Genomic DNA, 25,000 nt, shown 5'->3' on the forward strand with positions numbered 1-25,000 from the left:
AAAGATACACACACACCCCAGCTGCCTTCGTGGCAGGGTGTTTAATCACCCTCCCCGCTTTCCTGATACAAGTTTGTCTCTCATTTTTAAGAAAAATGGCCTCCCCCCTAAGCATCTTCCTTGACCTTTTAATCACTTATTGCAAACTCACAGGGTGTTGTCTGTTCCCCTCACCATTAAACAAATGGCCGGGGACAGCAGAGCAGCGTGCTGTAATTACTGTACGGGCTGACAGATTGAGCTGGCGGAGGGCACGCATTCGTCTGCTCCACACTCTGCTCTCCGCTTAGCCGTGTCTGCATGACGGGACTCTCAGAGACCTGCAGGGGAGACAGAGTGCGCCGATCCCGCCTTACGCTCTTGAGAAACACTTGTATCCCAGATTAAAATATTTGAATACTAAACAGGCAGCATAAGCTCTGTGACCGTCATCCATCTCTCTCTCTCTCTCTTTTTTTCCTTCCCCTTTTCCCTTCTCAGAATTACCTGAAGGACGCCTGGAACGTGTTTGACTTTGTGACCGTGCTGGGAAGTATAACCGATATCTTGGTCACGGAGATTAACGTAAGCACTGCTCCACGCCGCCTGCATGTTGATGAGGGCTGTTTCACAGCAGGCACTTCAGCGGACTGACACAGGCAGCCAGGGCCCTTGGGCTGGGGGCTGGGGGGCTAGGGATTGGGGGTGGGGGTGGGGCAATGGCCTGGGGGTAGGGCTGATTCTGACAGGGGGGTGGGACCATTGAGATTGATGATGTCATAAATAACCCTTCACACATGTGATGACTGGGTTCAGTGTGTGGGGGATGGGAGGGAGAGGATGGAGATGTTCTGGAACTTTCAGCCTGCACCTGCAGCCCTAAGAGAAACCTGAAACTATGAGACAGAAAGCAGTAAGAGGCTAGAATCAGTGACGCTAGTTAACACTCCCCTAATGCAGTCAGGGCAAGGGTGTACGGCAGCTAGTCTGCATGTTGTGAGCAAATGAGCGACCTGGCTGAACCAAAGATACAGACATGTTTCCTGGGAGTCACTTAGGCACAGTAGGTCTGCACTCGAATGTACAAACATCTCATCTGCATAACTGGTTCATGATGAATCTGAGTATTTCACCCCTGCTGTAGACATATTACTCCTTACATCGTACTTGTCTTACATTATACGTGTGTTGGGTTCAGTGTGGTTTTGTCACTAAGGTTTTAGCTGTGCCAGTTCTGCGTTCTCCGTCAGTGTATGGATCGCTGTTCCAGTGTCCTTATATGTGTCTGAGGCTGCAGCTGTTTTAGAGTGTGTGTTTGTGTCTCTTTGGGGTTTCTCTCCGCTACATGTGATCGCTGTTCTTGTGTTTCCTGTTTCTCCTCTCTCTCTGTCTCTCTCCTTCCTTCTTTCTCTGTCTCTCTCTCTCTTTGCTCTTGGCTGGTGTTTGCCCTGCCGTTTGCCTAAACGCCCGAACTTGCAGACGGTAAGTGGCTTTCCATCTCTTCTGCTGTTCTGCTTGACCTCTCTCTCTTTCTCAACACGGGTTTTGCATAGTGACCCTCCAGAAGCAAACGTATGAGAATACCTCATCATGCACAACCCCCACCCCCCCTGCTCCCATAATCCAGCACCCCCCACCCCCCTGCTCCTACACCAGTGTATCTACAGAGTGCAGGACACCACCACTGTAGAGGCTGCATGAGGGAATGGCCAATGTTGTGTGCAGTGCAGAAAGCCTGCCCAGGCCATGCTGAAACCCAGAGGCCGTCCTGCTTTGAGGATTCTCAGTGTAATTGGGTGGCTGTGGTCCAATGGCGGGGGCTGCTGGGTGTGAGTGACGTGTCGCTGTTCCCGCCCACAGGACAAGCTGTTCAATCTGAGCTTCCTGAGGCTCTTCAGGGCCGCACGCCTGATCAAGCTGCTGCGGCAGGGCTACACCATCCGCATCCTGCTCTGGACCTTCGTCCAGTCCTTCAAGGTGAGCCCTGTCCCGCCCGCACCTGCGCACCCAGCCAGCGAGGACGTCCTCACCTGTCACCTGTCCCCTACCTCACACCCAAGGAGTGTGGACATTTTCACCTGTCACCTGTCCTCTCCTCCCCATGTCTTCACACCCAGCCAGTGTCTACGTCCTCACCTGTCCTCACCCCCCACACCTGTGTCCCTAGTGAGCGTGGATGTCCTCATCTGTCACCTGTCCCCGACCTCACACCTGCATACCCAGAGAGTATGGATGTCCTCATCTGTCACCACACCACAGTTTCATCCCCAGAAAGCTTGCATCCCTCCCCACACCCTCTCACCCAACCCGGACCTTCTCACCTGTGACCTGAAACCTCCCCAACACCATTACACTCAGAATGCATGGACCCCCAACAGCCATGAACCCCTTGGACCACCATTTTAATAGTTTTTACAAAAATGGAAATTACTGAAGCTGAAAAGAATTTAAAAAGCTGAAAGCTTTCCTTTGTCTCATTAATCATGGCATGGCTTCAGAAGGATACGCTACCTGTTCTCAAATCAAAATGTCACACACGTACAGCGTATATAAATAAATAAGTACTAGCCTGCATTATTCAGCTCTGAAGGGTCAACAGCATAAATCGTGCAGGTGAAGTTTGGCACGCGGCCACACGGTCCAGTCCTCCGGCAGTTTCACAGAGTGGGTTACAGAGGCGTTCTCATGGGCCAGTCAAATGCTACTTCGCTAGATGTTTGTGAAATGAAGCTCTGTGCGCAGTGCATGATGATGGCAGGGTGTTCGTTTCCCCTCATTTACTCTGGGGTCCAGGGGGGCTACTGCTGTTGCATTCTGGGATTGTTCTGGTTATTGTAAATGAGTCGTGTTAGCGATTCTGCATGCATGTGTCTCGTTTTGCATCCTGATGATCTGTCTGCTGTCCTCAGGACAGATGAAAGCAGCAGGGAGGCCAATTGTCACACGGAGAGCGCGTTTCCCAGAATTCAATTTAACAGATATTACAAATGTAGGAGAAATCGGTGCTTCGGGTAGAATGAATGTGTTTCTCTGTGAGGGCGATAAAGAGCTGATAGCAGATTATGCAGAGGTAATGTGCCCCATAGATCAGTGTGCCCGACTCAGGTGTAAAAAAATACAGCAGGTAATTTGGCCCCAGAGAATGAGCTTCCCTCAGACAGCTTTTTGTCCTCTCCTTCCAGGCCCTGCCGTACGTGTGCCTCCTCATCGCCATGCTGTTCTTCATCTACGCCATCATCGGCATGCAGGTAAGCCCGTCCTCTATAACAACACCAACAGCAGCACTATATGTAATAAAGTAGTGGGGCGACAGCGTAGCATAGTGCTAAAGAGCAAGGCTCGTAACCAAAATGTTGCTGGTTCAATTCCCTGCTGGAGCACTGCTGCTATACCTTCGAGCAAGGTACATAGCCCAGAATTGGAAACTGTAGAAACTGAAACAGAAACTGTAACCTGTGTAATGTGATCCGGATAAGAATGTCTGCTAAATTTAAAGTGTCCATCGTGGATCTTGTAAACGCTTTTAATTGAATGATGGGGGGGGTGGGGGTGGGGGGGGGGTGTGTGACTCAATCACCAGTGATGGGTAGCCCCCACCTGGTATGGCAGCCATTTTGTGCCAAAATGCTCGCCACACATCAGCTGACCTGCAGAGGGGGATTTATTTGGCCAGTGATTGGATGGACAGGTGGAGAGAATCTGAGAGTTTTGCTGGGGCATTGTGGGATCACCCTGTCGAGACTGACACCCCGTGGGATCCTGGCTTTAAAGGTACTCTGAGTGGTACTTTGAGGAATCGCAACTCAGGGAAAGTGTTTAACTGGACATGTGCTGCCAAAGATTTCAAAACTAGCCTTGTACAGTAAGAGGCGTTGTGCTTCTGCAAGTGTCTGCTGGGTTACATATAACTAACGACAATCCCTGGAGTTTATTCTCAAAGGCTTCCCACTGTGAGCCATGAAAACAGACAACGTTAAACGCCAACCTCCAGTGAGGCAGTGCATGCTAAATGAAAACTGTTGGGTAAATTATTGATGGTCTTTGAGAGAGGGGCCCGAAGGCCACTTTAACTGTGTATATAACAGATGTATGCAGTACTGTACGTAATGAAGTATGTAAAAGATGCTGTGTGTGATAGAGGATGACAGATTGATGTCTCTCCCCTCTCTCCCTGCATGAAAGGAGCATGGAGGTATAACCATGAAACATTATGGGATGTTTATGACAGCCTTCATTGGCAATGGGGGGATATTTATGGTTGGATGTAGAAACAGGATATATATATCTCCTCATATATTTACGTGCAGATAAATATGGAACATACATTCTGTATGACATGGATATGTATAGGGCAGCAGTGTAGCACAGCGGTAAGGAGCAGGGTTTGTATCTGAAAGGTTTCTGGTTTGATTCCCCGCTGGGGCACTGCTGATGTACCCTTGGTGTCCCAGAACTGCCTCAGTGAATGTCCAGCTGAATAAATGAATAACATACATTAAAAATTGTATCCTTTGTAAGTTGCTCTAGATTATGGCGTCTGCTAAATGACAATAATGAAATGTAAAAATATATGTATGTATATATTCAGTACTGCCCTCATATGTTTCTGACCACACCGCTCCTTGATTAGTTGCTGTACATGTATAGGAGATAAAATACATAAAATTGTTGTTTTTATAGAAACATTTTCTATCATTTGCACCAGCAGGATGCCACTTGATAAGCATTTGGACAGGAGCCCCAGGGAGAGAGTCTATTTGTATGTAATCAGGCACCAAGTAAATGGGTTCTATTGTAAAAGGCTGATTTTAATATTTTCAAACACAATGTAAAATTGCTTCCATTCTGAGGGGCCAATTACGGCCCCAACTTTGTGTGAGGCTAAATCCGGTTTGTTTCAAAGCCTGGCATCCCTTACAAACCAGGCGTGCTAATTAAAGAAAGCAACCATTACAGCCCAGTTTTTGATTAAAGCTTTGTGATTTTTTTGTGATTACTTCCTAAAAATAGAAGCAATCTTGGGAATTGTATGCACAATGACAACACAAAACGCCCAGTAGCCTAGCGTGGCATTGTAAATCAATGGTATTCGCATTTTTCAAATACAGGAAATGGTTTAATCGGGATGCTGTTAAATCACAGCCTAGCATTCAGAGAGCTTCTCCTCTGAACCCACGTGCTGCGTTATCCTTCAAAAAAAATAAAGGAAACTCCAGCGAGCTCCGAGGGAAACTCCAACTCTTACTTCACATTTTCACTGGTCTTCATTTTAGCTGCAGGGAAGCCTTGTGTGTATAGATGTCAGACGCCATCAAATTTAAATAAAGGCTGTTGAAAATAATGGTCTCACCAGTCTTCACGGTAGCAGCCAGCACAATGGTGCCATCTGGGCCTCTCTCTGTGTCCGCACAGGTGTCATGAGTTGAAAGTGGAAACACAGGTGCCAGATTTGGACAGGGTGTAGGGCAGTGTTAATAATTGATGGGCACTGGATGGCGATTTCGCCCCCGGGCTTGGTGGGAGGTCACCCAGCAGAGCACCTAAGCACCAGTGTGGTTTCGGGCTTTGAACCCGGCGGGTTTTTGAGGCCCCTGTCTGTCTGTCCTTCTCTTCCAGGTGTTTGGGAACATCGAGCTCAACGACGAGACGGCCATCAACCACCACAACAACTTCCAGACCTTTCTGCAGGCCCTCATGCTGCTGTTCAGGTAAACGGAGGCGCCCCGCCCTGTTGGCAGGCAACACGTCTGCCTTACGTCCATGTGGCGTTCCAAATGCACCGATCAGAGAGGGTCTGATCTCAGCAAGGTGGAATGCTGGCTATTGTAACGTTCCATCACAGTAGAGCTTCCTCGGTCCATGAAGGTCATTGATTTGTTTGCAGTCCAAGAGAATCACCTCATGTTTTCTATTACAGGGATTAAAATATATCAGTTTTTTTCTTGCTAATTTAGCTTTTAGAGTAAACCCACTACCAATGGTAAATTGTTGTCACAGGAATAGGTATTCTCTCCTGAAATCACATCTTCAAAGTAGCCCAATATTAGGAATTTTGCAATTGTAGAATTACGAAAAGTACTTCAAAACCATTATCATTCAAATATCATCAAACAAAATATCATTTGAACGGAAACCCTGCTGCTGCTGGGCTCGTAGTGATCAAACACAGATTAATTTTTCTCTCAGCCAGTTACTCCTCTCCCTCTTCCTCTGGGCCAGACTGAACATGCAGAGGAGACGTGTGTTGGATGCACGTATTCACAGCGTGTCGTGATCAGTTCACATTGGATCAGTGAGCTCTGAGTCACTGTGCAGCAGGCTCAGGCGCATGGCTGCCTCTCCGCTGCTGCTCATTGCATGGGCCAGTGAAGCACTCGGGAGACTTCGTGTCAGACGGACACGTTAACAAGGCTCTGCGGAGCCAGTCCCCTGCAGCCAGGAGCTGCTGTGTTACACCGCAGCATAACTGGCTACCGCACAAGCGGGCGTGTCAGCAGCAATTAGCTCTCGGTTCTGTGTGTAGCGAGTTTGGGCTCAGAGTAGTCTTTTTGTCTGTCTTTGTGTCTCACTGTGTCTGTCTGCCTCATAAACGTCTGACTGCCTGCATGTTGGTCTACGTGACTGTCGTAATCACCTGCGTTTTTCTGGCTTTGCATCTGCCTGTTTGTGTTTTTTTCTGCATGTCTGTCTTTGTGTCTGTCTGTCTACATGTTTGTCTGTCCATCTTTAATTGTCTGTGTTTTTCTGCATCTGTCTGTCTGTCTGTCTGTCTGTCCCACAGGAGTGCCACGGGGGAGGCGTGGCAAGAGATCATGCTGTCGTGCCTGAGCCACCGTGCCTGTGACGAGCGGTCGGGCAGCAGGAGCAAGGACTGTGGCAGCGACTTCGCCTACTTCTACTTCGTCTCCTTCATCTTCCTCTGCTCCTTCCTGGTCAGTTTTCCTCCCTCCCAGAGTGACCCCATCACTGTCCGTACGCCCTCCACCCCTCACCCCACTGCTTTGCGACAGTGAACCCCATAATGGGTGGTGCTAGGTCTTGCCAATCCCTCCCTCCAATCAAGCGTGCTCTGCCTAGCAAAGCACTGTGATTGGGTCAAATTACTATATCACTTATAACAGATGGAAGCTCCACCCATGTGGAGGGCTGGTTCTCCCATAATTAGTGTTAAGTCAATGTCAGTGTTCTTACTGTTTTTTTTATACACAAGAATACTGTATTCTTGTGAATAAAAAAAAAACAATAAAAAGTCTGAAACTCACTAAAGGCTACGGTTGCTCCATTTGTCTTTCATAGTTAGTAAAATGACATGCTGATCCCATTAGTCACAGATCTCTCCCTGTTCCTTCGGTCACAGATGCTGAATCTGTTCGTGGCTGTCATCATGGACAACTTTGAGTACCTAACCAGAGACTCCTCCATACTGGGACCTCACCACCTGGACGAATTCATCCGCGTCTGGGCGGAGTACGACCCAGCAGCTTGGTATGTATCACTCCGCCACACATCTGACAGGCAGAAGAGAAGTCCCTGAAAAAGGACGGCTGTGATTGGCTGATGTGATCACTGGGGCTCTGATCGTGTCTGAAAAATCCCATTTTAGCGTCTCTGTGAGGGGCGGAACCCAGCTGTAGATGAGGCAGATGTATTTAAATCCAGTATCATTTACACACGGCCCCTCGTTTAGCTCTGAAACAAAAGAGGAGACGCTAGGGGGGTTTTAGCTCTTCAGCATAGCTGCGAGAAACATTTGCATGAACTGAAAGCGAGACGTGTTCGAAAATTCATGCATTTCAATGACTGCCTTGTGGTTGTATAACAAAGACCAGAGCCTTCAACAGAAGAAACCCCACAATAAACGGGATTATGCCATCGCGTTCGTACAGAACGATTTTTGTTCTCCCTTGTTAAAAGACATCTTTCATGTTTAAGTGTGAAGCCCCTCAACACTTCCACTGCAAGGCTGATAGTATTACCCTTGTGCTGACTCTGCTCTCCTGCATAAGTCTGCGATCACCTGACCGTACACATTCACAGCTGAAGAGCTTTAGGACACCTGCCCATGATTCACCTGTCTGGATACAAAACGCTGGGATGTGTAGCTATCTCCCTCGTGGCTTGTAGGGGGCTTAGCTCCTACAATACCCATAATCCCCTCTACCAGGATAAGACATGAATAATATATTCACTGAGCACAAATCTTATCCACTCTCTCATAAATTTCCCACGGTAGCACTTACAGATAAATTAAACCACATTATCAGGAAGAAGATCATGATCATTAATGTTTGCAAATCAGGAAGTGAGACAAAAAGAATCATTAAAAAAGAGTCTAAAAAAGAAGACCCCAGGTTTGGAGAAGTTGTATATGTTGTTATCATCCACTGTCACCCTAACAGGGAAGTGTTTAGTCTAGGAGTCACCTCATTAGCATACTGCAAATTCATTGGCCAGATGTTGGTAGACAAGTTTTTATATTACAATATATTATAATACTGCATTGTAAAATTGTTACGTATTCACAAATTGTCCAAGTGAATGTAGTGATCCATTTGTACAGCTGGTTACTGAACCTGCTGCCTGGTTAGTTAAAAGCACAGTAACTGTGCCACATGAGCAGGCAGTATAATACAAACAGCACGTTCGTCATTTTATATTCATATCTCTGATTCATACAGCTGCGGTGAGTCTAATTGAACATGTCCAATCAGAGAGCCTTCAGTCGTGCTGTTCCTGAGTCAGTACATTGCTGGTAATGAAGTACACAGTGTGCCAGCTCCTAATATAATCACACTGCTCTTTTACACCATCAGGCTAATTATAGGGTTGTGTTTTTACTGTGGGGGGAGGGGACACTCAGAGATATCACACCACACCCCCACCCCTACCCACCACCCAAATACAAGAAGCCAAACATAGAAGCCATTTTAACTGAAATCCAGAAGACCCCGGGTAAGCTCTGACTGGCTAACGCTTTCTTCTAAGTGATCTTTTATTGTGATTCACACTCAGTGGTCATGTCTCTGTATGTCCTTTGGGAAATTCAGGAGGTCCACCAGCGTTTTGTGTGGCATTGAAAACAACTCCCAATGATTTAAATGATGTAGAATGTGAACTAAAAACAGACCACCCTGAGGTTTCATTTCTCTTCTCATTCTACACTTTTAATGATGACTTACAACACGTCCTTCCTCCTCCTCTACCGTTGGAAGGATTCCAGTAGCATTCTTGCAGTTATGTTTTAATTAGTTTGTAAGCGCCCTAATTCAGGGTGATTTTAACTGGTTATGATTTAGAGTTTCCTTCTGTAAGCCACCTACCTACACAGGCAGGAGGGGTGCAGAGCAATAGTCTCTCTCCATAATCTTCAACTTTCATGTTCAGTGCTCTAGCCACTACCTTACACAATACTACTACTACTACTACTAATGATAATAGTAATAATAATGATAATAATAATAATAATAATGTTCATATAGTGCCTCTCAAGAATCTGTGCTTTGGGGGCAGGGGGTCACCTCAGTCAATAGTAAATAGCCAATAGCCAATAGCCAATAGAAGGGTAACCATTTTGTGTCAGAATTCTCATGTCACGAGTCAGCCAATTAAACTGAGGTATGATGAGAGAGCTGAATTGAAAGAGACAGATCTGGAATTTAGCCAGGAATTTTAAAATAAAAAAACAGACACCAAACTGGATGCTCTAAAAAATAGGTCAAGCCTTCAAAGTTGTCGCTGTGAAGCAGTCAGCTCTCACTGAGGGTTTTTAACGTCTTTGTGCATCTGAAACTGCTGTGAGGTCTGTGTTCTAAACCTGCCTGTTCTTTTTGCAGTGGGAGGATTGTCTATAAGGATATGTACAATCTGTTGCGCATTATCTCGCCTCCCCTGGGCTTAGGAAAGAACTGCCCTAATAGGGTGGCTTACAAGGTTTGCAACCCTACACATTACCTCCACTAGGGGCACTGTAGACTAATGCCCAGAGACCTTACTGAATGGCTGTGCTCCTAGACTCACCCATACAGTAGTATCCACCCTCTCGATTCGATTGGCTTGTGGGTAACAAGGCCTGTTCTGAAACAAAGCTTCACAAAGTCATATTTTAGCGCCAAATTTGTCAGCTGGAACCAAACCAGAATCACAAAACTCACCAGCTCTACAAACCAGCCCATCTGGATACTTCCAGTACTATTTTCATCCTTTTTTTAACCTTTCATGTCAGAACAACATTGGACTTTAATATAAAAATTATAATGTTTATTATGTAAATTATAATAGTGTATATACTGTTTGACAGTAGCTCAGTGTGGTTGGCTTGTAAGCTTTGTTTCAGCGTGGCCGGCATTCACCAGCTGATGTCTCCCAGCATGCAACAGCAGACATCTTCAGCACAACGCAGCCATCCTCTCACCACATGTGTCCTCACTCAGACACCAGCTCCTTGTTTCATAACCACCCCCCCCCCACCCACCCACCAGGGTTCAGAACGCTTTCCTCCCACCAGCTGAATTCTGGGATACATCCCTGTCCGTTGGGGTCAAGGATGGCATCCATATCCATGTCCCTCCTGGAAATCTAAATAACACAGATTTCTGTTTCTACTGTTGTTTTTTTTTCTTTTAATTTATTTTACCTCCTCCCTTTCTTCTTCTCTCTCTCTCCCTCTCCTCCCTCTCTTTCTCTGACTCCCTGTCCTCACCTGTTGGGTTTTGGTTTCCGCCCCTGCGAAGTGGCCGCATCAGGTACCTCGATATGTACGAGATGCTGCTCCACTTGTCCCCTCCTTTAGGTTTGGGAAAGAAATGCCCGCCAAGAGTCGCCTACAAGGTAGCCCTCCTTTGCCCACCCCCACCCCACCCCCCGTGTGCTTACGCTGTCCTCTTATTGGCTAACAATCCAGCCAATCCCTGTGCTCTGCTGTGGCAGTGTTCCTTTTTTATTTTTTTTTTTGTTGTTTTGCCTCTGTTCTGATCTGTTTGATGTGATTACCTCTCTCCCTCCAGACCCCACCGCCCTCAGCAAGTGAAAAGGAGAGTTTAGACACATTTCAAGAGGCCAGTCTTGAGTCAGGATGAGAAAGTGCTCAGCATAGGCCTAGACAGAAGACATTAACTAAGGCTAGTCTTGAGCTGTCACATGCTAGCATAGATCCAATCATGCATCATACGTGCAGCATACAGTGCAGTCATTTCCAAGCATAGAAACATAGCGTTCTCCTAAGCACCTAAACATCGCTGTCAGTCAGTGTTGTTGCAATCCCAGTTTTGCAGTGCATTTTGCCCTCCGGCAGTGCACTGATCCTCCTCTTTATAAAACACTGAGAGCGTTTACGAGCTGTGCATTCCCCGGCGTTACGGTGGGATGAGAGGAGAGCTGACACCGTACGGCTGACGGGTGCCGTGTCCCGTTGCCCTCGGTTATCGCTCCCCGTTTTGGATAGAACAGAGCGAGCAGAGCTAACGGGCTCTCTGAAGTGAGGCATGCTGGTAGCTCCCATCTCCCCCTCCCGGTCCACCAGGAAGAGCGCCCCCTCCTGTCCCCGCGGTGTTCCTGTCCTCGCTCTCGTCCTCACGCGGTGTTTCTGCAGAAGAGCTTTCTTTCCCTCCTCTCCTCTCTGCCCACACCCTTTGTTCCCTCCATCACTCTGAGAGCTGAGCATGCTCGTGTGCATGAACGTTTCCATGTGTGCGCGTGCATGTGGGCATGTGCCCGTGCGTCGGTATGTACACGCACGCGCGTGTGTAAGAGTTTGCACGTGTGTGTCTGTTTTTGAGAGATAGTGTGCGGGGCATGTACGTGTGTGTGTTCTCAGTTCAGCTCTCCTTCTCCAGTCTCCCTCCAGTGTCTCTGCCTCCCGGTCTGTCTAACTGCCATAGGCAGTAGATGTAGCCAAATGTAGATTGTGTCCGATGGGACTCAACTCCACTCTTCCACAGCAAGTTAACTTTAAAGTTTTCCATGAATTGCTCTGTGCTGCAGTGGCGTTCTCCCTCGGGTAAAGCTAATGTGTGCACATAGACACGCACAGATGTTGGTGTCCTGATGTGTCATACGCAGCGCATCTCTTAATATGCAGCATTGTACCTGAGCATCCTGCACATCCCCCCCCCCCCCCCCCCCCGCTGAACTGAGAACAGCGCTGTCCGTCACGGTAGAGAGCCTCTCTCGTCGAGCGTGTTTCTGCTGTGTGGATGCTGCTGCCATCTCCCTCTCTGTCACCCTCCGTCTCTCGCCAGCGTCCTCTCCGGCTCTGACAGCTGACCACATGCGGTCCACACAGCCGACTTCTGCACCGAACATTGTGCTTGCTGGCTTTGCTTAAACACCTCCTCCATTTTCCTTTGTTTCTGGGAAGTAACATTTTGTGTGCTGCGGTTGTGTGCTTCAGTGATGCCCTGATCGCTGTGACCTGTCACAGATCTGTCAAGGGACAGTGGACCTTGTTATCGTAGGTTCGCCCAGTTTGATGCACGCAATTCGCACCATCTTACAGCAGCTGTACAGCATTCTGAGCAGTGCGTATTATATAATTGCAGGAAAAAAATCAGGAGAGTGTACAGAAACACAGTCCTATAACACTTGTGAAGTAGTACTGCATTACCCATAGTACTACACCCACAGTATTGTTTTACGTTAACAGCACAATAGCAGTGTCATGATAATTATACTAATTACATTATAACATAAATTGGAAAGTGGTATTCAGTGTAATGATGTAATGATAGGATAATTTTACTGTGTTAGATATAATGTTAATGTGCAATTTTGTAATGCATATCATTATGCATATATTACCATGCAATACAGTGTATGAGATGCACATTGATACAATTATGTTAACATGCAATATAATGTTTCCATTACACACCAATATTCTTGTGACCCAAGACTCAGCATGATTAAGTAAAATCGGGCTCATTGTAAATGGCTAGCTGTTAATCTGTGATTAATTGGCAAATCAAAGGTTCCTTCCTGAGTTTGGACAGTTGGTCTTCACAGAGAAAGCAGTGCAAACCCAGCTCCTACTGTGGGGCTGTAGCTGTAGCCCTGAGCATAATCGCACCCAGCAGCACACAGCATGTTTCTTCACAGAGTGATCGATGGTGTTGATTTTGTACTCAGTTTTGGAGAGTTTTCTAACACCCCCCCCATCCCCAACCCCCCACCCCGACCCCCCCACTCCCTCCCCCTCCTCAGAGGCTGGTAAAAATGAACATGCCCATCGCCGACGACAACACGGTGCACTTCACCTCCACCCTCATGGCCCTCATCCGCACCGCGCTGGAGATCAAGCTGGCGTCCGGTGAGTTCCGCTTCCTCTGCTACTTCCTGTCCCTCCACTGGCTCCCTCGCTCCTCACCGAACCACACTTCCTCTTCCTGTCACACCTTTTCTCTTTCCTCCCCCACTTCCTGTGATTTTAGGAGTCTCCCTCCTCACCTGCAGCTGTGACGGGCGGGGCCTCAGAAAGTAGACCACCTTAAAGCGGCTGAGGAGAGAGAAGTGTCACTAATTAGCTTAGAAATTTCCAAAATGTTTATTTTGTTGTTTTTAATGTTATGCTTGAAAACGTAAAACTCCCACTTTTAATGATGTAAAACACACGGCCGCCTCCGAACAGACTGCGAGTTTGCATGCATGGCCACAGATGTTTGTCTGTGAGCCCGTTTCCTGCTGTAAGATTCCGGTTCTGTTTGCAGGCCCGGTCGGGCTGCGGTCCCTTTTGGACTCATTAGAGAACGCCATGGTTCCCTGGCTTTGTGAGGGTTGCCTTGCTGTGGTGGAGCAGAGTGCTGGTGCCTTACGCCTTTTTCCAGCTTCAGTGCCCAGCCTCTGGTCGATGACGCACGCAGAAATGTTTTGTTTATTTCACAGTAGAAAAGTGTTGTTTAACTTCCATCTCTAAGAGCAAGGGCAGTGTTGCAGAAGGAGACTGCAGCGGCCTGCTTTGGCACTTGCCTTTTTGACTTGATATTCCACGCTCTTCTGTGTCTGTTCTGGTATGCACATATTTAGTTTTTCATGCAGCATGTATCACAAGCGTGGAAGCATTTGCATTCGAGATTCTGTACCGATCTCTCCGATTGATCCAGTTTCATGCCAGCGATATTCAAAGAAGACACCACTGCATAGTAATTTCGCAGGAAAATTGAATTCACAGATTTAAAGTCATTCTCCTGTTGTCCTATAACTGAAAAGTTGATGGGAGTCATGAAAAGCATTGTAATGCACAGTGTTGCCTTATGTCTGTGTAAAGAAACGTTTAGAGAGAACTTCAGTCTTGCCCATCAATATTTAACTCACCACGAAAAGACTGAAAGTTTTTCTAAAATAAATACTGAGAACTGAAAACATTAAGATACTTTTATTGAACAGAGCATGAGTTGCATGAAAATGTATGAGAGTGATCCGGGTCCAGGAATGAAATATTGAAATTATTGCAGAGGATATTAACTGGTCAGGTGACAGGATAGAAATATGTTTGCTGATCGTGAGGATCCTGATCCAGGAAGAAGAGATGGGTGTGAACCAATCTGGTGAACAGGGCTGAAATGTGTAAGGAGGCTGTTAGCTGATCTGGGTACAGGGCTGAAATGTGTAGTGAGGATGTTAGCTGATCTGGGTACAGGGCTGAAATGTGTAAGGAGGCTGTTAGCTGATCTGGGTACAGGGCTGAAATGTGTAGTGAGGATGTTAGCTGATCTGGGTACAGGGCTGGAAGGCTGACCCTGGTCCTCTCTGCAGGGATGGTGGCTCAGAGGTTATGTGATGCCGACCTGAAGAAAGAGCTGTCGACTGTCTGGCCCAACCTTTCCCAGAAGACCTTGGACCTGCTGGTGACACCACACAAACGTAAGCTCCTCCCTTCCGGGGGCGGTCGGCGGGGGTGGGATCCTCTCAGGTTATCTCTGATTGTCCAGAGAGAACAGAGGGCGAGTGAGCCAGTTCACGCTTTCTGCTGGGCTCTCAGTGGGGGGAATCAGAGCAAGCTTAAGCAGAGCAGGGTCTCTCCTGTGTTGCAGCCAGGTGGACTTGGAGGAGGTCTGCAGGAATTACATGGTTGGAAGTTATATTGACAAAGAGAGCCATCCATGTGATCCCTGAGGGCTTTCATGGGCCCCTCCCACAGTGAGACTGGTTCTTCAGTAATTGGATCTCCAGTTTGTATTAGAATGAGCTCCAGAGAACTGGCTTCCATACGGGCCAGCGGGAGTGTGTTAGGGTCCAGTCCTCTGCCTGGCTCTGTTCTGCACCTGCTGTATCCTCTAAGGCCCTCCGCTTCACACCTCCACACACGGCCGTATGGGACTCAGCGATATCACAGCACGCCGATCACACCCGCTCTGACAGGGGAAAACAATCTCTGCCCATGCAGAAACTCTCCCCACCTGCTGCCGCCCCGACCGGCTGCTCCAGAGACTCCGCTGTGGGGATGCACACTGGGCTGCACCTCTGCTGACACCTAGTGGTGACTTTTGGGCATCTCACCATGTGGCAAATAAGTTCTGCATCTTTTTTGAACAAAGGAAAATCATCACATTTCCTTTGTATTCTTTCAGTACCTCCGTCAGCCACTCTGATATGCTTAACCTTTGTTAAATTCATAAAATATGAGTATTGGATTAGAATATTATATAGATTTGGTAACAGTGGCATGGCTCATTTTGAGAAGGATGGTCCACCAGACCAAATGTCATAACATTTCAGGTGGCTCCCACAGTTTACCACCCTCTAGTGTGTTTTTTTTAGGGGAGGGGGGGGGGGGGCAAAGGACAGCTCTCAGCTAGAGAGGCGAGTTTTTCACTAGAGTCTCTGATCTGGAGCGGCTGCAATGAGACAGACAACCAGGTGGTGGCAGTGTGGAGCCCTGGTGGATCAGAGCCATCTGGCACCAGCAGTGTTTAATTTGCGCCGAGGCTTGACGGAACCTTGGGATGGAATCGGACCGAGCTCCAGCACCTCTTGATTAATCACAGGGCTGTCGGCTTTCTCCTCCCTCAGAAACACATCCAGTCTGCAGGAATGCAGGTAGTGGCTTGGTGTAGTGGGCAGGGAGGCGACCTTGTAACACAAATGTTTTTTGTTATGTTTTGTTTTTTACATTTTGTTCAGCAGGTACTCTTATCCAGAGAGACTTGGACAGCTCACAGTTTTTATATTTTAATCATTTATACAGCTGGATATTTTCTGAGGCAGTTCAGGACGAGTACCTTGTCCAAAGTTACAACAACCATGTTCTACTGGGGAATTGTACAGGCCACATTTGTGTTACAAACTCCACTCCACTATGCCACATTGCAGGTTATTGCAGGTTTGATTCCAGAGAAGGCCTCTGCTGTTATACTGCTGAAATGAACTTAACTTGGATAACTCTCTAAATGGATAAATGTAAGCTGTGTAGGTCGTCCCATATCGGGGGTCTGCTTCTCTATGTAACTGCAGGTGTAGAGTGAAGTTTCAGAAACCAATAAGGAGATAAGCTTTCATCTGACACCCTCTTTTCAACAAGTAGCACATGTTTCACTATCAATAACCATAATGTGGATCCACCTCCAACTGTCTGGCTGTTCAGTCCACAAGTGTTTTATTTCTCACCATGTTTTATTCAGCCAGAGATTCACTGTCACTGTTCTGCTCCTCCCTCTCTCTCTCTCTCTCTCTGTCTCTCTCTCTCTCCCTCTCCCCCTCTCTCTCTCCCTCTCTCTCTCTCTGTCTCTCTCTCTCTCTGTCTCTCTCTGTCTCCCTCTCTCTCTCACTCTCTCTCTCTCTGTCTCTCTCTCTCTCTTTCTCTCTCTCTCTCTCTCTCTCTCTCTCCCTCTCTCTCTCTCTCTCTCTCTCTCTCTCTGTCTCTCTCTCTCTCTCTCTCCCTCTCTCTCTCTCTGTCTCTCTCTCTCCCTCTCTCTCCCTCTCTCTCTGTCTCTCTCTCTCTCTCTCTCTCTCTCTCTCTCTCTCTCTCTCTCTCTCTCTCTCTCTCTGTCTCTCTCTCTCTCTCTGTCTCTCAGCCAATGAGCTGACGGTGGGGAAGGTGTACGCAGCCCTGATGATCTTCGACTACTACAAGCAGAACAGAGCCAAGAGGCTCCAGCAGCAGCAGCAGCAGGCAGGCGGGGCCCAGGTATCCCATAATGCCGCGGGGCATGCTGACACACTGTCTCAAACTAGAACGTAGAGTCTTCAGTCTACAAGCCCAGTGCTGTACTGGCTGGGTCACAAAGGAGTCATATTTGGGAGAAGGGACATAAACACTCGTATATGTTTTAGAGTTCTAAACCTTGTTTCAATACTCTTTATTGAAATAAATTACATCAACATCATTGTTTTTCATGACTGTCCTGAAGCTGAATTAAATGCATTTATTGATTGGTATGGCCACTATGTATTATTCAGTTTCCCTACGAAGCTAACAGATTCACTTCCTGTAAAACTTCCACTATGAGCCCAAAGAAAGGGTTGAAATATTACAAGTCTGCTGTACAATTGAATGGAAAATGAGTTGTAGCTTTTTGCTGAGACGTCTAGCAAATATTGCAGTAATGATCCCATGATTCTCCAACCATTTTTCTCCAAGATATTGCTTTAATGCACTTGAATTTCTATTGGAATTCAGTGAATGGTGCAGCCATGTCCACAAATTACCTGTATCAATAGAATGTATATATGATAAGAGATATTTACCAAGTTTGTCTGTGATTCATTTTTCCTCCTGTATTGCTGGCTCACCCAGTTTTGTGAGTTGAGTGATGTACAAAAGATGCTTAGTCAAAGAAGTCCCATCAGTCATGCTAATCTATGGCTATTTCCCTCCTTAACCAGATAGAATTGGCTGATGATATACTGTAGATGTCAGGAAATACATTTAGAGGAAACGGCATCTAAATGTCAGCCAGTTTGCAGTACTCAGTGTTCTTGGTTCTGATGGCATATGCTTTGTTAGAAGTACAGAGCAAGGAATTAACATATTATTTCTAAAGGAGAAATGCAGGATGCGTGGATCTGTTGATTGCTGGGATAGTTTGAATATGGATGTTCCTGTCTTCCTGCCATAGAGTAAAGTGGGTGCCATCTTCACCCCGATGCTGCCATTGACACCTATGCAGGATGAGGCCACGCCCATGGGCATTGTGATGTCACCATCTGAGCCCCAGCCCCAGCCCCGCCCACTGCCTGGCTCCACCTCTCTAAACAACGGGGGCGCTGTGTAAGTGTTGGGAAGAGCAGCTTACACACACATACACACACACACACACACACACACACACACACACATTCGCTCGCGCATACAGTCACTTACTCACACAAACACAGACATCTATACGTACACACACACACTCACTCACTCATGTATGTGCATATTCACTCACATATATACACTCTCAAATACAGTCTCACACACAAACACTGTCGCACATACATATACAACCATGTATGCACTCACACACATACTTACTGACACACAAATCTACATACTCACTCACTCACTCACACAAACATACACGTACATATACATGCACTTACACACATGCATGCAGACACACACACTCACTCACACACACAATCTCACACACAATCGCTCTCTCACACATACACATACAAACATACGTAGGCACATACACACACATATACACTCATATATAATTAGTATTTACAGTGTTTTCTTTTCCATGCTGAGGAGTCATGAGGCTCAGTTTGAAGTCTGATATGAGCTATTTTACTGCATTGTTTCTGAGCTTCCTGTTTGTATAGAAATGATGTGTCTGAAAAACCCAGGCAAGGCCAGGGTGGCACCGTGAAAGAATCCCCTTCCTGGGTCACAGAAAAGCCACAGGAAGGACATCGACCGGGAGGCAAGCGGACAGTCCCGAGGGGCCAATCAGAGGACATTCCTAATTCAGCCAGAGCTCAGGTGCGTAGTTCAGAGCACACTGTTTTACACTCCAACCACGGAACTGTGCACTGCAGATATGGCTGAGCCCTTTTACATTTCATTTTTACATTGACATATTTGTGTGTATGCGTGTGTGTGTGTGTGTGTGTGTGTGTGTGTGTGTGTGTATGTGTGTGTGTATGCGTGTGCGTATGGGTGTGTGTGTATGTATGCCTGTGTGTGTGTGTGTGTGTGTGGTGTGTGTGTGCGTGTGTGTATGTGTGTGTGTGCATGCCTGCGTGTGTGTGTGTGTGTGTGTGTATGTGTATGTATGCGTGTGTGTATGTGTGTGTGTGTGTATGTATGCCTATGTGTGTGTGTGTGTATGTGTGTGTGCGTGTGTGCATGCCTGCGTGTGTGTGTGTGTGTGTGTGTGTGCGTTCTGCAGGAGCTGGTGGAGATGAAAAAGATGCATCACAGTTCCAGCACAGGGAGCCCCTCAGCTCTGGAGAGCCAGGGGAGGGCAGTGTCCATGCCCAGACTCAACGCTGAGATGCAGGTGAGCCTGGACCACACACTGCATACACTACACACTGTACACACACTCTACACACAGACCACACACACACTACATAAACTTTACACACGCTATACACGCACACTACACACAGACTACACACACTGTACATACACTACACATGCACACTACACACAGACTACACACACTGTACATGCACTATACACACTCTCTACACACAGACTACACACACTGTGCATGCACTATACACACACTCTACACACAGACCACACACACACTACACACACTTTACATGTACTATACACACACTCTACACACAGACCACACACACACTACACACACTATACATGCACTATACGCACACTCTACACACAGACTACACACACTGTACACTCTGCATACAAACACCCCACACAGGACACAGATAGTGCACACATGGTATCCACAGTACACACACACTACACAGTTCATATACACCATACACAGTACACATAGAATACACACTGTACACAGGCACTGCACACACTGTACAATCAGGGCTTTTCTAGTTTGTGGAAGAGCACATAATTCTTTGAGAAGCACATCTATGGAAAAATGTCTGAGGTGTGACTTTTATCGAACTACAACCTATTACCTTTAAGGTTTATACATGCAGTTACTGTGATTCTCAGGGTGTCTGGGACTTAGGATTCCTACTGCAGGCGAGGTCCTCTCCCTCTAATGAATGTGTACTTTTAACCTCACCTCTCCTCTGATGGGATAGAGCAGTTTGATGCCTCTACCAGCATGCAGAGATGACCAGCAGCGAAGAGGACAAGTGTGATAAAACTATTGGGCACTTAGCTTTCCTTAGCAAACACAGAGGTGTCTTCACCTGCCTCCACACCTCCACCTACCTCCACCTGCCTCTACCTGCCTCCACACCTCCACCTTCATGTGTTGATTCACTGTGTGAGGCCTGGCAGAGGTGGGGTGTGGGAGACTGTGAGATGGAGGAATGGACGGTGTGGGGGTGGAGATGAATTAATAAAAGCTGCCACAGGCAAGCTGAAGCAGAGCGCCTCTCTGTCAGAGAAGATTAACTCACAGAGGCCCACCAAGAAGGAGAGATAAAGCAGCATTTCCCTTCTTACCTTCTCAGAAAAGGTCGAGGCAGATTTGAGCAACAAGACTCAGCTGACTATCAGTGTAAAGGTTAGCTGTGTAAATTTAGTACTCTGGATTAAATGGAATCCTGACTGGAATTATGGAATCTTGGAATCCTTTCAATCATGGCTCAGAACTGAGGAGGAGAATGGGACCCCTGTGAAACCAGTCAGCTGGAAGTGAAACCGCCTCAGTGGGGATCATTCTCTGAGCAAGCCTGGTGAATCCTGGTGAATCCTGGGGCTGGCGAGGTGTGGAGAGGAGAAGACCTCGTATGGTCTGGCCTGTGGGCAGACCCACTGATTAGGGCTGGAAAACAGGTGCTGCTGTAGAGAAAGAAAGATGAAGCGGGCTCCTGAGATCAAACCGGACGCCAGCCTTTCTTAAAGCCAGGCAAGAGGAGTGTGGAGCGCTCAGAGGGCGGAGACACACGCCCTGACCACTGCGCGGATCCATCGGAATGAGCGGCTCATGGAGACCTTCGGTGGAGTCTGATGATGGAGACCATGTGTGTGCCGTGACACAGCTGACTCACAAGCCATGCGGCCACTCTGTGTGAAACAGTCAGACGTCCCATTGCATGAACTGCACATAGTACCTTATAGCAGTATCCTGTGCGGGGGGACAAAGCTTACATTCAGAACCTGCTTCCACTGGGCATCCACTTGTTCCAAGCACTCAAATGTTACGTTTTATGAGAACTTTACGCAAAATGTCATCATTTCATGAAGGTAGTTTGCATAGAACAGGAGTGCACAATGCCACTAATCATTTTTGTGGCAGATCCTTAAATCATAGCAATTTCATTTCTCAGGTGATTATTTACATGTGCGTGCACACAAAATGTTTCTCAAATAAAATGGCTATGCTGCTGCTTTTCTTGAGAAAGAGAGAGAGAGAGAGAGAGAGAGAGTTACAGCTCATTTAAAATAAAACCCATGGTGAGGAATCACGAATTCATCTAGAGACGCCGTTATTCGAAGACATCGTTCTGCTGTTGTCCTCCTTCCAGGCCGGGGAGAAAGTCAGGTGACATTTGGTTAGTCCAGCATCATTCAGTATCATGGGCGCAAATCATATACTCTCCAGGTTATGCTGTCCACTTGGTTTTTTGTTGCCATGACGTCCTCTGGAAGAGTCCAGCAGAAACCAGGTGATTTTGCTGGTAAAGGACATGGCGGGACTGACTGGGAGTGAACTGCAGGGTCATGTGACCATATCCCTTTCACAGAAGAGAGCCAATGAGTGTGGAGAAAGCAGGAAGTTCCTTAACAGTGCAGACAATCTAAAGCTGCCTTTGTGTCGGAGCCGAAACCGAACACGAGCATCGTGCGAGGAGGACAGTAGAAAACCTGTGCCTTAAGGAGAACAGAGAGATGGATTACAGTGGATTACGGTGTGAGGGGGATGGATTTTATTTTATTTTATTTGAGCCTCCTTTTTGTTTCTCGTTTTTCTTCCTTTTGTAATAGCTCATTTCCCCCCTGGCTCTGCCAAGATCAGGCCCGAGATCTCACCGCTCCGCTATGCTCAAGATCTTTTCTGTGCGCGAGTGACATGTGACACCCAGCGCTGGCGTCCATTAGAGCTGGAGTACACAGAGCTCAGAGAGACGAAGGGAAAAAAGAGACGCGTCTTATTCCACCCTGATGCATACCACAGAGGGCTAAGCTCACCTCGGATCCCTTTAAACTGCTGCGGAGAGCGATAAGGGGACTCTGGACGTCCGCTGTGTAGTTTCAGCGCCTGCTAATAAGCAGGAAATCCCTTTGATTCTGCTGGTGTGGCCGTGTGAGCTCCTCGGCCTTCCCCAAGACCCGCAGCGCTGTTAGAACAAAAGCAACAAAAAAGAGAGAAAAAAACCCCCCAGATACGTTTCTGCAGGATTCCTGTTTAATAAGCTGACGGAGGACAAGCTGGCGTCTGCTGAAAGAGCAGACAGAGATGGACAGAACGAGAGAGAGGGGGAGAGAAAGGAGGAGGAAGGGTGGATTTTTCTTTCCCCTACGTTTGAATCAGTAATTGTGATTTATTGGTAAGTGCTGAAACATGGGAGAGGCGTCTGAACTGGCCCAGCGTAGGTGCCCTTGAGGAGAAAGGCCTCCATCTTAGCTGCCTTCGCACAAAGTGAAATTGAGAAGGAGCGAAGACCTTCGCTTTATTTATTGTGCTGTTGTAGATCTCACCTCCCAGTCTGTGGACAGGGCCTTGTACAGTCCCCCCCCCCCCCCCCCCCCCACAGACTGACCGATACGCCCCGTAGACCAACCTCACGGTTTTTCGTCTGTACTGTAAACCAACTGTCTGTTTTATGCTGGTGTCCTGTGGTAGACAGGGCACATTACAGACACGGCTATGAGCTGTAGCAGGAAGGCCCTCTCTGTGTGGACACTGTGCAAAGCTGTTTTACAGACCACGTTACCAGACATGGCCATATATTTCCTGTTTATTTGTCTGCCATGAGGGACGACCGAATGAAAACATGTGACTCTAAAAATGCAATAATGGTTCTAATGGTCAAATATTCATCCTCATTTTCTGTGCTGCTTTTTCCAGCCTTTGCTTTTTGGCTATTCCCTTCCTGTCATGTTTTATTTAGACCCTTTTTTGTCTTAGGCCTTTAGTTTTTCTGAGTTTTTTTCCTATCTTTCTATGTGTCTTCATTCAGCTTTCTGTTCATTTCTGTTCTGTCTCTTTGTCTTTCTCATGTTGTTTTCTCTCCTGGTGGAGGTGGGTCGTTCTGAGCTCCTGTTAGCTGATCTCTTTTTTGTCTCTCCCTGGTCTCTTTCTGATCTGTCTCTTACTTCTCTCTGATCTCTCTTTTCTCTCTGAACTCCCCGTTAACTCTGGTGTCTGGCTCTTCTCTCTCCGGTCTGTCCTTGATCTCTCTCTGGTCTCTCTCTGACCTCTCTTTTCTCTCTGATCTCTTGCTGATCTCCCTCTGTTTTGCTGACTCATGTGTCTAACCATATGATTCCTGTCCTGTCTGGCTTTGCTGTGTGTCTCTGTCTGACCCCTACCCCCCCCCCCCCCCCTCACCCCACCCCCCCGCTCTTTTCTGCTCATCCTTTCCTTATCTCTTACTCCTCTCCTCTACCACATCTCGACATCATCTCCTTTTCTTTTCCTCCCTGATCACTCTTCTCTGCTGCTTTCCCATTGTTCACTCCTCCTCACACCTCTACACCTCCCTGTCAAATCCTTCTTGTTATCCTTCCACCCTTCCAATCTCTCATCTCTTTTTCCATCCCTTCTTTTCCCTTCTCTCCACACCCCTCTTAATACTTTTTACTTTCCTTCTCCCCTCACTCATCCTTCATTATTCTTTCCAATTGTCTCCGTTTCTTTGAGCCCTTTTCCCTTAACCTCATTAACCCTCATTCTGTTCTCTTCCCCCTTTTTCCACTTTCCTCTGTCCTTTCTCCCTCCCCTACCCTTCCATCTCTCCTCTCCTCCCTTTCTTTTCTTTTTTCTCCCTCTCTCTCTCTCTTCCTCTCTCTCTCTCTCTCCCTCCTCCCCTCTCTCCCTCACTCTCTCCCTCTCCCCCCCCCCCCCCCCCCCTCCCTCCTTCCCTCTCTCTGTGTGTCTCTGTTCCTGTGTGATGGGGCTCCATGGCTGCTGTGTGCCTCTCCTCCACCCCGTGTGTGTGACAGCGGGGCCACTCTCGATTCTCTCCTGGGACGACCCTCTCAGTATGTACAGCTGTTCTGCCTCGCGCCCGCCCGTGTGTGCCCATCACCGCTCTCTCTGTCTCCCTCTCACCATCGTCACCTCTCTCTCTGTCTCCCTCTCACCACCGACACCGCTCTCTCTCCCTCTCACCACCGACACCGCTCTCTCTCTCCCCCTCACCACCAACACCACACTCTCTCTCCCTCTCACCACCAACACCACACTCTCTCTCCCTCTCACCAGCAACACCACACTCTCTCTCCCCCTCACCAGCAACACCACACTCTCTCTCCCTCTCACCACCAACACCACACTCTCTCTTTCCCCCTCACCCTCAGTACTATACTACACTGTCTGTCTGACCCACCTGTGTGCGCTCTTCATACCCAGCCACTCTCCCCCCTTCTCTCGATCACCTCACCTCCACCGCCATCAGAATTACCCTGTACTTTATCCCACTCACCTGTGTGTGCCCCTAACCACGCACACCAACCGCTCTCTCTCCCCCTCCATCACTGCTCACACCACACTAGAATACAGCTGGGTAGGTTCAAAAAACACCAGAGGTTACTAATTCTTTGACGTATTTCTTCTGTCTCTAAGAGGTTCCGGTGCTGTGTGCTAGCAATGGAATCTCAGGGTTCGGCCACATCTCCTCATAAATATTCATAATGAGGCAGCAAATTGAAACAGTTTAACTTCAGAGGTGGCAGAAGCAGAATTTCAGAGCTAAACACACTGACCTGCATATCTGTCCAATAAATAGAGTATCTGTGGCATGGTGTTCCTATATGTGAAGT

At 47.5% G+C, this 25,000-nt stretch overlaps 1 protein-coding gene across 1 annotated transcript in view; it reads left to right on the plus strand.

Annotated features, from left to right (window-relative positions):
* The window catches only part of cacna1ba (calcium channel, voltage-dependent, N type, alpha 1B subunit, a), a 167,876-nt gene that overhangs the window by 134,821 nt on the left and 8,055 nt on the right, over window positions 1-25,000 (plus strand). Inside the window, exons 33-46 of the mRNA XM_036526129.1 lie at window positions 481-564; window positions 1,459-1,461; window positions 1,840-1,956; window positions 3,162-3,227; window positions 5,596-5,687; window positions 6,761-6,911; window positions 7,337-7,464; window positions 9,813-9,909; window positions 13,177-13,282; window positions 14,725-14,832; window positions 16,983-17,095; window positions 18,027-18,178; window positions 18,748-18,883; window positions 19,293-19,403. Of these exons, the coding sequence (XP_036382022.1) occupies window positions 481-564; window positions 1,459-1,461; window positions 1,840-1,956; window positions 3,162-3,227; window positions 5,596-5,687; window positions 6,761-6,911; window positions 7,337-7,464; window positions 9,813-9,909; window positions 13,177-13,282; window positions 14,725-14,832; window positions 16,983-17,095; window positions 18,027-18,178; window positions 18,748-18,883; window positions 19,293-19,403 (1,464 nt within the window). The remainder of the gene's footprint in view (window positions 1-480; window positions 565-1,458; window positions 1,462-1,839; window positions 1,957-3,161; window positions 3,228-5,595; window positions 5,688-6,760; window positions 6,912-7,336; window positions 7,465-9,812; window positions 9,910-13,176; window positions 13,283-14,724; window positions 14,833-16,982; window positions 17,096-18,026; window positions 18,179-18,747; window positions 18,884-19,292; window positions 19,404-25,000) is intronic.

Source organism: Megalops cyprinoides, chromosome 4 (genome assembly GCF_013368585.1).
Source record: "Megalops cyprinoides isolate fMegCyp1 chromosome 4, fMegCyp1.pri, whole genome shotgun sequence".
Classification (NCBI taxonomy): Eukaryota; Metazoa; Chordata; class Actinopteri; order Elopiformes; family Megalopidae; genus Megalops; species Megalops cyprinoides.